The sequence below is a fragment of the Durio zibethinus genome, chromosome 2, assembly GCF_047325235.1.
Source record: "Durio zibethinus cultivar Kanyao isolate XHJ-2024 chromosome 2, ASM4732523v1, whole genome shotgun sequence".
Taxonomy (NCBI): domain Eukaryota; kingdom Viridiplantae; phylum Streptophyta; class Magnoliopsida; order Malvales; family Malvaceae; genus Durio; species Durio zibethinus.
In genome coordinates this window covers 29,751,431-29,764,777 of record NC_143163.1, presented here as the reverse complement: position 1 = coordinate 29,764,777, position 13,347 = coordinate 29,751,431, and the positions used below count along the sequence as shown (strand labels likewise).

General features: G+C 33.6%; 2 protein-coding genes across 2 annotated transcripts; both read left to right on the top strand.

Moving 5' to 3' along the window:
• Positions 1 to 3,405: 3,405 nt before the first annotated feature.
• Positions 3,406 to 6,963, top strand: HMT-1 (Homocysteine S-methyltransferase family protein). Its single transcript, XM_022920242.2, has 7 exons — positions 3,406 to 3,806; positions 3,963 to 4,019; positions 4,876 to 5,081; positions 5,194 to 5,323; positions 6,097 to 6,300; positions 6,420 to 6,491; positions 6,577 to 6,963. Exons 1-7 carry the CDS (start codon positions 3,636 to 3,638, stop codon positions 6,748 to 6,750), a joined length of 1,014 nt encoding a protein of 337 aa, XP_022775977.2. The 5' UTR covers positions 3,406 to 3,635; the 3' UTR covers positions 6,751 to 6,963.
• A 1,164-nt stretch (positions 6,964 to 8,127) lies between these two features.
• Positions 8,128 to 11,185, top strand: LOC111317801 (zinc finger protein CONSTANS-LIKE 16-like). Its single transcript, XM_022920240.2, has 3 exons — positions 8,128 to 10,069; positions 10,313 to 10,685; positions 10,854 to 11,185. The coding sequence occupies exons 1-2, from the start codon at positions 8,993 to 8,995 to the stop codon at positions 10,559 to 10,561; spliced, it is 1,326 nt and encodes a 441-aa protein (XP_022775975.2). The 5' UTR covers positions 8,128 to 8,992; the 3' UTR covers positions 10,562 to 10,685; positions 10,854 to 11,185.
• The last annotated feature ends 2,162 nt before the right edge of the window (positions 11,186 to 13,347 follow it).

Genomic DNA, 13,347 nt, shown 5'->3' with positions numbered 1-13,347 from the left:
AGCTTATAAAAAAGCGCGTAAGAAATTTTATTCAAAAGGGTTAAAGGGTAAATTTACTGTCATGCTATTGTAATTAATCTGATTCGATTGATTACTTTATTTTGATGAATTTTTTTTTTATTTCATCTAATGAAAATAGAATGTTTCGTTAAATATTCTGTTAGTATATTTAAATTTAATTTTAAATAAAATAAAAATATATGTGAATATTCAACATGTAAAATGTACGCATGATGTGTTATACTAAAAAATTCTTATTTTTTTAATGAAATTTATACTAAAACATACTTTTCAAAAATTAAATTTAAAATATGTTTTCAAAAAAAATTATTTCTTTATCAAATGTAAAGAAGTTTGGTAAAAAATTAAAAAAATTGAAATCAAATGAAAAGAAAAAAAAGAGAAAAAGTTATCAAGAACTAATTACAATAGAAATTAGGGTTAACTTCATAAAATATATCATGTGATTAATATTGAAATGAAAGTATCCCTTGAGATTTAAAATATGACATATAATTATTCTATGATTTATTTTATTATTTTTTTACCAAAATCATTACTTTTTTTGTTTTTTTCTTTTTTTTCATCTAAATTTATATTCTTTCTCTAAAAGTTCATACTTTCTCTAAAATTTTATTTTCTCTTTCTAAAGTCTAACTAATTCTCTTTTTAAATTCAGACTAATATATAAACAGTAACTTCAAATCACCAAATCTCTGCATCACTACCACCATTAAGTCAATTCTGATAGATAAATACTGTCTATATCCCCACATCCTAATTTTTTTTTAACCCTAAAGTGCTTAAAGTCCAAGTTTCCCTTCCAAGATTTGACAACTTGAATTGCTTCCCATCTTATATCTTTTGCTTTGTGGGGTTTGTAAATGGCACTACTTAAACAACTAGAGCTGTTTTCATCATTAACATCATTGTTAGTGTTCCCTCTATAGATACTTGTCTTTCGACTTATTTGAACACTTTTCACTAGATTTTTCGACACTGTTTGCACATTCACTAACTTTTTTATTGGTGAAATTTTGTTTGGCTTCACCATAAAACCGTGCTAATGCATATACTATTTAAAAGACTAAGACAAACGTTTGGTTCAATTTTTCAAATTCCAATAAAAACACTTGAATTATAACTCATGTGGTCATCAAAGGGATGTTTGATAGAAGGTTTGCTTTTTACTATCAAAAATTTTTTTTTGGCTAAAAATAAGAATCCCATTCTTTCCCACTAGTTCAGATTTCTCTTTACTAGATGCCATAGTAGGCAATTCTTCTGGTTGTATGTTGTCATAGACTATTTTGTATGAATGTTTTTGATAGCCTATAGATCCATTAAGATGTCGAATAATCCTTATGCAATGATTAAGAGTAGCTACATAAATGTAGAAGAAGGCCCTTAAATTTTGGATTGTTTGGGTTATAGAGGTTAAGAAAGCTTAGGAGTCCCAGATGTTGAAAGAAGGTTCTTATTACTTATGGCAGAACCATGATTTTGACTTTTTGATGAAGAAAGTTAAAAGATAAAAGTCTAGTGATGGTGTGAACTTGTAATGATAGTGGTGGTGGTGGTGGTGATGTGGAGATTTTGGTGATTTGAAGGTTGCTATTTGTAGATTGACTTAGGTTTAAAGAGAGAATTGGTTTGGTTTTAGAGAGAGATAATGAATTTTTAGAGAGAGAATATAAATTCAAATGAAAAATAAAGAAAAAAAAAACAAAAAAGTAACGATTTTAGGTGAAAAAAATAATAAAACAAATTATAGAGTATTTAAATGTCACGTTTTGAACTCAAGAGGCACCTTTTTTTCTAACTTAACCACATGATATATTTCTGAAATTTACTCTAGAAATTAAAGTAGTATTTGATTTTAGAAAACAGAATCATTTTCTATTTTCATTTTCTTAGAAAATGAAAAATATAAGTGAAAACATATTTGATAATCGAAAATGAAAAAAAGTTTTAAAAACAAAAATGAAAATGAATTGAAATATGAAAACAAAGAATATATATTTTTAATTGTGAAAATAAGGGATGTACATTACTTTTTTCTTTATACTTTACAAGTTATCATATTTGAACACTTTTTAATGTCATTCATTAATAAATATATATTATATTTATAATTAGATGACATTAATAGTAATATCATTGAACATTTTATTTATTTATTTATTTATTTTTACATTTTCAAAAAGCAATTTTAATTTTTGTTTAGCAAATACATTTTTAAAAAAACAAAAAATAGAAAATAAAAACTATTTGCAAAAAAATTAAAAATATTTTCTCAAGGAGCCTAAAATTTGCTAGCACCAAAATATTTACAAAGTCAAGTGTTAATAAGATATAACTTAATAAAAATATAACTTATATTTGAAGTTGGTGCATGACAAATATGAGTTCAAAATAATTTATGTACGTAATAAGCTCTTAAACTATATAAGTAATAGGATAAAAAGATTTAAAGGTAGGTTAAAAGTTAAAAAAAAAAAAACTTATACAATGAATCATTAATTGTCTGCAAAATATAATAAGAAATATAACCTCAATAACAAAATATTTTTATTTTAATCTCCATCTTATTTCCTTCTTAATTGCTTTTTCTCCCTACCTCTTACCATACTTCTTTTTATTTGATAAATTAAAATTTATTTCTTAAAAAAATTATTTTAAATTTAATATTTGGAAAATATTTGTTTTAGTATAAATTTCATAAAAAAAAAAAAACTCATGGTATATACATTTTTACATGTTGAATATATATTATAATTTTATTTTATTTAAAATTAATTTTAAATATACTAAGGGAATATTTAACGAAACATTTTATTTTCATTAAATGTGGTCTAAAAATTATAAAAAAAAAAGATAGTGACAAATTTCAATCAAAGCAAAATAAAATGGTAAATTTCAATAACCGTCCATGGTGGTAAATTTACCCTTTAATTCTATTCAAAATTTGTCCAACTTTAGTGAATCATGTTTTCATCAATGATTAAATAAAAAAAGTTTAGAAAAACAGGATCATAATAATTATGTAGTTTGGTTATCGAGGAAAAAACATTAAATCAAAATGGTTTGAATTTGTTTTCATTTTTCCAAAGAGAGAAAGCTTTTTGTTTAATGTATCTAGATGGAATATCGAGCAAGATAGCATGGGAAATGAGAAAACTCTTGTAATAATATGATAATAAAAATTGATTCGAATCATATCGAATGTATTTATTTTAAGTTGTTAAGTATGATATATTTTATTTTGATATAAAAATTGAATTACTTATTTATTCATGAATTTTTTTTTTTTTTTTAAAAATTATTTGGTGGTATGTATTGTAACAACTAAAATAGGTAAAGTCCTGGATAAAGAAAAATGAGAAAGAAGAGATCTTAACCTTTATAACCAAACTCTACTAAAAAAAAAAAAAAAAAACCAAGGCCAAACTGGCCGACCTAATTGTCTGTTCCTAAAGAACCCTAGTCTTAAACTTTAATTCGTCCGCGTTCAGAAACGTACTACACAAGCAACGAACAAACCAACCTTTGTCTTTTTCGCCGATAAGGCTTTTGCAAGATCTCCAAGGACAGAGAACTCTGCAGGAGAGGCATACATAAACATAAAAGAAAAGATGGGTTTTGAAAAGGGAACGTCATTGTTGGAAGGTTTGATAGACAAAGCTGGAGGTTGTGCTGTGATCGATGGGGGTTTTGCTACTCAGCTTGAGAATCATGGTGCTATGATTAATGACCCGCTTTGGAGCGCTCTTTGCTTGATCAAAGACCCTGACCTTATCAAACAGGTTCCCTTCTGTCATTTTTTCTTTCTCTTTTTCTCTCTGAGCTTTGAGAGAAATATGAGGTTGTTCGGATTTCTGACAATACGTTATAAAACAGGGTCTATCATTTAAAATCTGGTTTTAGAATTTTGATCAATGTGGACTCTTTCAAATTTGCAGGTTCATCTTGAGTATCTGGAGGCTGGTGCAGATATCTTGGTTACTTCATCTTACCAGGTTTGTTAATTAGTGTTTTTTTTTTTTTTTTCTTTTTGTATTTGTTAATTTTTGTTTTCAGATTGAGCCAAAGAAATTGATTTGTTAGGCTAAATGGCGAATGAATGATCTGCCTTTTATCTATTCCTGGTAATGATCTGGTGAAAAAAGTTGCCTTTGATTTTAATAGATAATAGGGTCCTAGTGCCAAGACTGGTCCTGAGGAATTTCTAGCTAGCCATAGATGGGTTATTGCACAGCTTGGTTGCGGCAAGCTTCATAAAAGTGATTAGGAAATATCTTAACTGTATGCTTCCTTTTCCAATGCAATAAGTCAGCCTCTTTCTCAGATGCCTCTTGATGAAAGTGAACCATTCTTATTTTTCTTCATTTTTTAGTCTGAGGGAATGTGGAGAATATTTTAATGTGAAATTTGATGAAAAATTTCCGGTTATTTTATTTTCCCTTAAGTTGGCTTATTAATGAGCCAAACAGAAAATTCTGCAGTTATCATGTATTTGAGTTCTTTGGCAATGACTGATTCCCTGGACACAATAAACATATCTTTGTGCGAACTTGCCTTCTTTCACAGTAGGAAGAATAATTTATATGAGCTGATTGTAAATGATATACCTCTTTTTAATTGTAATTTTTCAGCCTTTCCATATTTGATTACCTTTTCTTCTTAAGAATTGAGAATGAAGGCTGAAGAAAAAGAACAATTACTATAGTTTTGCTTTTGCATGTTAGTAATTAATCTTCCTGAAGCTGATTATTCCTTGCTACCAAAAACAAGAGCTGGAGTTCATCTTACTTTAAAATTTTGATTTTCCTCCCAGTCCTTTACTCTAATAGTTGTCTCTATTTATATTCACAGGCCACCATTCCTGGATTCCTGTCTCGAGGACTGTCCCTTGAAGAAGGGGAGTCATTACTAGAAAAGAGTGTCAAATTGGCTGTGGAAGCCCGTGATAAGTTCTGGGATGCTAGAGGGAGTATTCCGGGAAATAGCTACAACCGAGCTTTGGTTGCAGCCTCAATTGGAAGTTATGGAGCATATCTGGCTGATGGTTCAGAATACAGGTTCCAAAAACTTTTATAACTTAAACATTTTCAAAATCTTTAAGATATCAGACATCTTTCATTAGCTTAACATGATGATGTTATCCTGCTTTTGTTCTGTCATTTCTGTCAGTGGATACTATGGACCAGAAGTAAATCTGGATAAGCTCAAAGATTTTCACCGGCACAGATTGCAAGTTCTTGTTGAAGCAGGTCCAGATTTGCTAGCCTTTGAGACCATTCCCAATAAACTTGAAACTCAGGTTTGTTCATCTAGTTATTTAATTTATTATGTATCATATATACTGATCGAGAATGTAGCAGAATGTTAATTTGTTTAATGACCATAGGTTGGTTGCAAACTATGGTTAGTGAATGTACTGTAATGATTGTGTATCAATTCTATTTTAAGACTATCATGTTCATCAATTGCAAGTACTAATTCTTATGATCCTACAAGTTGGCAGGACAAATAGGACCTTTAGTTTTATGGAGTGAAATATTTAGCTTTTCTTTATGTTTCCAATTCTTCCTTATTTAAAGAACAGGAAAATAAGAGCATTTCAAGTTCAGTGATTCCTCTTGCAATTTTAGGAAATAGCAAATGAATTCTTCTTTTAAGATTACTATGCTTTACTTGTCAAAAGTTACTCATATTCTTCATTTGCTTTTCAAGTTTCTGGTGTATCATTGATATATTCTGCAATGTTTTCTAAAATCAAAGCCATCCAGCAATAAGTTGTGCATGTTTAATGCACAGTGATTCCAAAGTTTAACAATCAAATTACACTTTATGACTAAAATGTTGCACATATTTTCTTTGAAAATTTTTATTCTTATGAAACGATTCTCCAGAATCATTAAAAATGCAACCAGAATACTATTCATAGCCGTTTACATCTTACCTCTTTTTAAGCTACTGCAGAGTGTTGTCTTGGTGTTGTGATGCTCTAAGTAATATTCTTTTATATTCATTTTCCTCTTCACTGGATTTTCCCTTCAAAGGATGACGACGTTTTTCTATCTCCACTTGCAGGCCTGTGTTGAGTTGCTTGAGGAAGAAAACATTCAAATTCCATCATGGATCTGCTTCAGTTCTGTTGATGGTGAGAATGCTCCATCAGGAGAAAGTTTTAAGGAGTTGATGGACATATTAAACAAGAGTGAGAAAGTAAATGCAGTTGGTATAAATTGTGCACCTCCCCATTTTATTGAAAGCCTCGTCTGCAAATTTAAGGAGGTAAATTCCTTCAAGCAATGGGCGGATAATCTAGAGTCTGTTTTTCAGATAAAATTCAGTTCTTTTTCAATGAAAAGGAATAAATGAATGATTCTAACCGTAACCTCTCATTGTTCCAGTTGACAACCAAGGCAATTGTCGTATATCCAAATAGCGGAGAGATATGGGATGCTAGGGCTAAGAAATGGATGGTAAGTCGATTACTCTACTATTAGTTAAGACAAAAACATGTTGCGTTGTGTCCACTGTAATGGACTGACTTTCTTTGATTAACAGCCATCAAAGTGCTTTGGTGATGACAAATTTGAGTTCTTTGCAATGAGATGGCGTGACTTAGGAGCTAAACTAATTGGGGGTTGTTGTCGGACAACACCAGCCACCATTCGAGCCATATCGAAGGCTTTGAAAGAAGGGATCTTATCAAGTGAAGATAGGTCAGTGAATTCATAGCTTCAGCTGTAGCCGCAGTTTATACATTAAGCTGCTGCTCTTTATAATTTAAACGTTGTTGCCTGCAATAGCAATTTTTCTAAATCTAAGTTTCTTTTTCTTTTTCCCAACTATTCTTCATTTTCGTTGTACGTGTAAGAATATTAGTAGATTTAGTATTATCTATTTCAATGTTAATCTGAATTCCTGATATTGATTTAGTGTTTTGGATCATTTGATTTTCTTTTATGTGTATGTGCGTGCACGCACGTGTGTGTATATATATATATATATATATATTTTTTTTTATTGATCTTATTAGTATTTGATTATTTATTAAAAATAATAAAATAAACAAATAAAAAAAAGGTCAATAACAAAGATAGCAAAAAAAAAAAAAAAAAAAACTCACTAATCGGAACATTGGACTGGGCCAAGTTTCAGTCAGGTCATGTTCCTTTGGATTGGATAACTTATGAGTTTCGACACATTTGCATGATAGCAACGCAATACACCGGGAGGATACCTAGCCTTGGTTCTACTTCTACGTACTTGGTTTCTTCTTAATTTGTCAAACATCCCAATCTCAATATTTCAATGGAAATTTAGTTCTTTCAAGTGCTTTTCAAGCACTATTGATGACAATGGTTTATTATATGGATTTATATTTAATACACTATCAATATATATTTTTGATATACTGTTAGTATATAAATTTTATACACTATCAATGAGTTAAATCTCATCTCATTAATGAAATGAATTAGATGATGTCATTTTATTAATGAACAAGTTTTTTTTTAAAAATTTAATTTTGATATATTTATTTTAAGGATTGATTTACATTCATTAATAAAATGATATTATCTAATTTATTGATAATGTATAGAGTTTATATATTAACAGTGTATCAAATATAAACTTTAGTTTTATCTCCTTTTAACTGTAATTTTTAATTGTTATTATCTATTATGTGATCATAAAATGTAAATATACATGAAATTTCCGCAAAAGCACTGCAGGAAAAGGCACCATACAAGCGAGTCATTTTCAAGCCGACGAATAATCAAAGCTGATATTTCCGCGTTAGATCGCCTTATCCTTTAGCAGAAATTTTATATTCTGAGTTTGATTTTGAGGCACTTAGGATTAGATCTCCACATCACCTTTATCCAATTTCCTTTTGATCCCTTCAGCTTACATGCTAAAAACCTAAAACCATAGCTAAACTAAATTCTTATCTTTTTCATCGTTTAATTTGCCAAGCCATCGACTCCTTTTTCCACATATATTCCAACAATGGTCTTTTTCATTTACTACTTAAAAAAGTCTAAATTACACGTCTAAATTGTGTATCAATTTATGCACTAAAATGGAGATTAATTATAATTTGTGAATGTATCTATTTCATGTGTCATCTTGTTATTTTATTATTATTTTTTTTCTAAGAGTAACAGGATTCAATTTATAATCCGACTCTTTCAGCAAAAAATGTATTTATTTGCTGTTGAATCAATACTTATGTACACAAAACTTGCTTTGACAAAAAAAAAAAAGTGCACAAAACGTGTCTATTTTGATGAATATCAAACAATAGTACTTGGGTTTCTTTGGTTTTAGTGAAAAGAACATAATGGCTATGGTGAAGAGTGGACGAGAGTTACTAAAGTATGAAGATTGTATTGGTTTTGCATGACCCTGTTGCAGTGAGATATACTGAGAGAGGAGCCAAAGCTTGAGAAAGAGAGAAATGGATAAGGCAAGTCCGAAGGGGACCGCGAAAAGGGATCTGAACTGAGTAAAATGCAGCAGGAGGAAGACGTAGCAACGAAGGGGTCTCATTCAAATTTCGAGCAAGAGGGAAAAAGAATGACAGAAATGAGTAGATGGGATCAAATGACTCATTCTCATCGTGGGCACTTGGGACCCACAAGAAATCCCTAGATTAGAGAGTTTGCCAATGGGAAGACAAAGATCAGGATGAACTTTCCAGTCTCAACCAATGAAAATCCAGATAAGGCCTTCTTGTTGTGGACCCAAAAAGCGCAACACATCATTGCTAAAAGAACCCAAAAGTGCATCCAAAGGCCGTTGAAAATGATGTAAAAGAGCGTTTGTTGGTCACACTCCCCACCGTATACAAAATAATTGTACCACTTTAAGGAGTCTCTCATTTTTATTTTTTAGATTAATTTCTATGCCTGTTCTTTGCTTTTAAAATCCCAGCTTTTGTTTAATTTGGACCAGTCGGGATATTCGCTCCATGATTTCTACCAAAAATGTGGCGAACGCCGTCTGTGGCAAAACGGCAAGAGCTTGTGATAGCTGTATAAAGAAACGGGCTCGTTGGTACTGTGCTGCCGATGATGCTTTTCTTTGTCAAGCCTGCGATTCTTCTGTTCATTCGGCGAATCCACTAGCTCGTAGACATGAAAGAGTTCGCCTGAAAACTTCTTCTGTTAAGTCCTCAATTACTGAAGCTCCTTTGGAGAGCTTTTCACCATCATGGGATAAAGGGTTTACCAGAAAGGCAAGGACAAGGCGACCCGCGAAGCCTTCTATTCATCAAAAGCTACTTATAGCTGAGCTTACGATAAAGAAAAACAATCCAATTCCTCTTGTGCCTGAAGTTGGTGCTGACGAGATATCGCATGAAGAAAACGAAGAGGAGCAGCTTCTTTATAGGGTACCAATATTTGATCCCTTGGCTGCTGAACTATGCACTTCTACAACGTCAAATGAGGCTGTTGTGAGCGCTGAAGGAAACGATGTTGAAACAACTGATGCCGCTGCGAGTGAATCTAAAGCTTTCCTGGCTTGTAAGGGAGAAAACGTGGATGGTTCACATGGGCTTTTCCCGTCTGAGATGGATCTTGCAGAGTTTGCAGCTGATGTTGAGAGTTTGCTTGGTAAGGGCCTGGAAAATGAGTCCTTTGCCATGGAGCAGCTGGGGCTGATGGACTCTAAAGAGAAGGACTTCAGGGATTGTTCCTTATCAAATGGTGAAGTGAAGATTGAAGACGAAGAGTGTTTTGAAGCTGGTAAAGAGTGCCATGTCGATTCTGAAATCGATATGGCTAGAGAACCCTTTGAGTTGAGTTTGAACTATGATTCTCCAGCAAGTTGTGGAGAGGGGGATGAATTAGTAAAGGAGGTGGTAACAGTGAAGAGTAATAGGGATGGGGAATTTGAGGAGGATACTGCAAAAAAGAAGAAGAGGAAGATACTTTTGAGCCTGGATTATGAAGCGGTAATCACTGCCTGGGCAACCCAAGGGTCTCCATGGACTTCTGGTGGCCGACCAGATTTTGACCCAGACGAATGCTGGCCTGATTGCACGGTAGCTTTCTACTTAATGTTCCCATATCAATAATAAACGACGCATATAGATGTTGTGTATCCTGCATAATTAATGCCTCACTGCATAGTTTATCACAAAAAGGAAAAATTGAGAACTTAAACTTAACCTCAAACAATACTACAGCAGCTAATTTCTAGTTTCTCATTATTTTTCTTGCTTCATATGAATAACTTTCTAACCGTAAAACTGTTGCTGATTACAAGATGTTGTTTTAATTTCCAGGGAACTGGTGGAACAGAAGTTCAGCACAGCTATAGTGATTTGAATATTGGAATGGGAGGCCACCAGGCAGTGAGGGATGGAGGTAGAGAAGCACGAGTAACAAGGTACAGAGAAAAGCGGAGAACAAGGTTGTTCTCGAAGAAAATAAGGTACGAGGTTCGCAAACTGAATGCGGAGAAGAGGCCTCGAATGAAAGGGAGGTTCGTGAAGAGGGCATCCTTTCTTGCTGCGGGACCTGCTTTTCCTTAGCTCAACAAATAGCTGTTTAAACAATTCAATTTGTTTGTACTACTAATCACCGGTGAACTAATGGGAATTACTGTTTAGGCCTTTAATATTGTCCTTACACTCCAAATAATTTTAAAAATAAAAGGTGAGTTGTTTAGGTTTTTTTTCTTTTTTGTGTTTTCTCTGATATTCTCTTCTTTTCTTTCCTAAAATCGGAATTCTAAAAATGAATTGATCAGTGCTTTCACGTCTTGATTCGATTTGATTTGTGTTTTTCAGTTCCTAGTAATAACTAACAGGTTCAAATTGACAGTATAAATTGCAGGTGCTACTGATAAGCAGACCCAAGTGGGGAAAACATTTGTCGCTCGCCGTGTCACCACTTCGACTTGAAGAGATCAAGTTTACCCATGTTACGGGTGAATTAATGATGGATTGATATTGGAGTTAGAGAGTTGGGCCTCTTGCGTATCAGTCCAAGAAGCAAATATTTTAAGTCTGTTAATTAGTATCATGTCCTTAGCTAGAGGGATTAGTTATGTGTTGAGTCAGTACCTGTGATGGATATTTAGCTAGAGGTAACTGTTGTAATGGAGTTTTCTGGAATAAAATACAGTCACAAGATGTGCCTTTCTCTTTCTTCTACCTTTCTTCCTCTATTTCCTCTACTCTCTCTCTCTGTTTCTAGCATGCTGCAGAAGCTAATTTTTCTTCTCTGTTACATTCGGTTTGAATCAATTGGTATCAAAGCTTAAGATCTTGACTATGGTAAATGATAAATTTCGTAAGGAAATCAATGCTATTTTGTTCGATAGGTGGAAAAAAAATTGAAGTAATGGAAGAAACATTGGAAGAAATGAAGCAGGGATTTAATAAGGTGCTGTTGGATATCACGACCATTGTTTTGGAAGAGTTTGGCTCCTCAATAAACCATGACTTACCAACAGACCAACCTATGGAGCTTGAGTCATCTGAGAAGCACAAGAATTTGGTGGGCAGATCTGGGGTCTTGAATAGCTTCGGTAACCAAGAACAACAACGGGTGGCTCTAGAGCTTAATATCAAAGTATTCACTATATCGGGAGCTCTGATGATATCCTTCTTCTTAGGCAATCATAAAAACTTAGAAAATATGTATGGAGTTATTAAATGAATGAAATTTTGAATATTTTTAATTGGCAAATCGTTAAAAGCGTTATTTTTCTCCTCAACCTCAGTATGTCCAATTTTCTTCATCTGAAAATCCGAAACATTCCCAGAAACCCTTTCTCTTTTCTCTTTACTTCTTCTATCCCTTACCTTACTTCTTTCTCTTTTGCTTTTCATTTCAGTCTTTACTCCAATCATGGCCGATTTGGGTTCTTCACTAGTCATGCCCAAGATTTGGTCCAAATCTCTACATTACTTAATTACAATTTGCGATTTGGCTTTGCTATTGCAATCATAGCTGCAACTGGTAATTAAGTTATTAATCAATTGTTTATGAAGTTAGTAGTTGATGAGTTGGTTCTACAAGTTTGAGTTGACAGCCTACAGCAGGTGTTTGAAGTGTATATGATGTTATATCGGTTTAATTAACCTTTGATGATAATCATGTTGTTGCTTTTCAAGATTATGGATATGGGCAACATTTTGCGAAAGTTAGAATTGCAAAAGCTCTCATGGAATCACTTCCTGCAGGGCTTTGAACTTGGTGAAGATGAGGCCAAATAGGTTCATGTCTTGAGGAAGGTTCAAATTTCTTACCAAGAGGTGGCTATGCATGAGAACATCCGGGATTACTTCCTTCTCCTAGGAGAGGATGAGCAACTGGCTACTATTGTCCAAAGGGTATTGGACGAGGAAAAAGGTTGGAATGGGGCCTTTGCCAAAGAGAATGAAGATGTGGCTCTCCAAGGCAAAGGATGTAAATATTCCATTTTCTTGTTGAGTGGCATGCTACCATTAGTGTAAATTGTGGTACTGTTATGTTGCTATTTTGTATGACTTATGTTGTTCACTTGCAATTCTTTTGTTGTTATTATAGTTAAGAGGGTGGCTATGAAGGCCAAGAAACCTAAGGCCTGTCGAAAAAGTCTTTCTGTTGAAGGCATGTAGCCAGTGTGTCATGGTTAGGCCTTGGTGTGCCTTGGTCCTATCATGACTAGCCTTGAGTTGTGCAACAAATGAGGTCTTGTTATCGGGACAGTGGTCTTGGAGTTGTGTGTGAGCATTTCAAGCATGAAAACATGTTGTTGATATTGTGTGCGGGTAGTATGAGCCTCAGGCCCCAAAATACTTGGGCAAGTGCGAGGCAGTGGATGGGTGTCTTGGAGTCGGTTAGCTAGTCAGGTGCTATCGGTCGAAGCCATGTGCTAGTACCCTCGAGTGGGTTGATGGAGCAATGAGTGAAATGCTAGAATTATGGTGACCAAGAGGAAGGTTACTGGGCCTTGAGTTAGGTGAAGTAAGGCCCTAAGATGGCTGGAGAGAAAAGTGTCCCCATTTCAGACATTCTTATGATTTCTAGTAGGAGGCCTGGAAAAGCTCTTACACTCTTTATAAGGTGATGATTGGTGTCAGCTCTCCATCACCTATTTGGCTAGTCAGTAGGGGGTCTAGGTACATATGATGTCTAGGTAGGCGGGCATCATTAGGTCATGAGTATGGCACGTTGTCTTTTTGGATCATGGTAAACCCAATGATGGTTGGGGTTGGTGAGCCTCATATCACACCTCCGCATTGAACTATGGGGTTAGGTGGTAGCATTCGTTATGCCCATCGATTTCCTTTCCTTGAGTCAGAAGGATCATTATATGGTGTTTGCA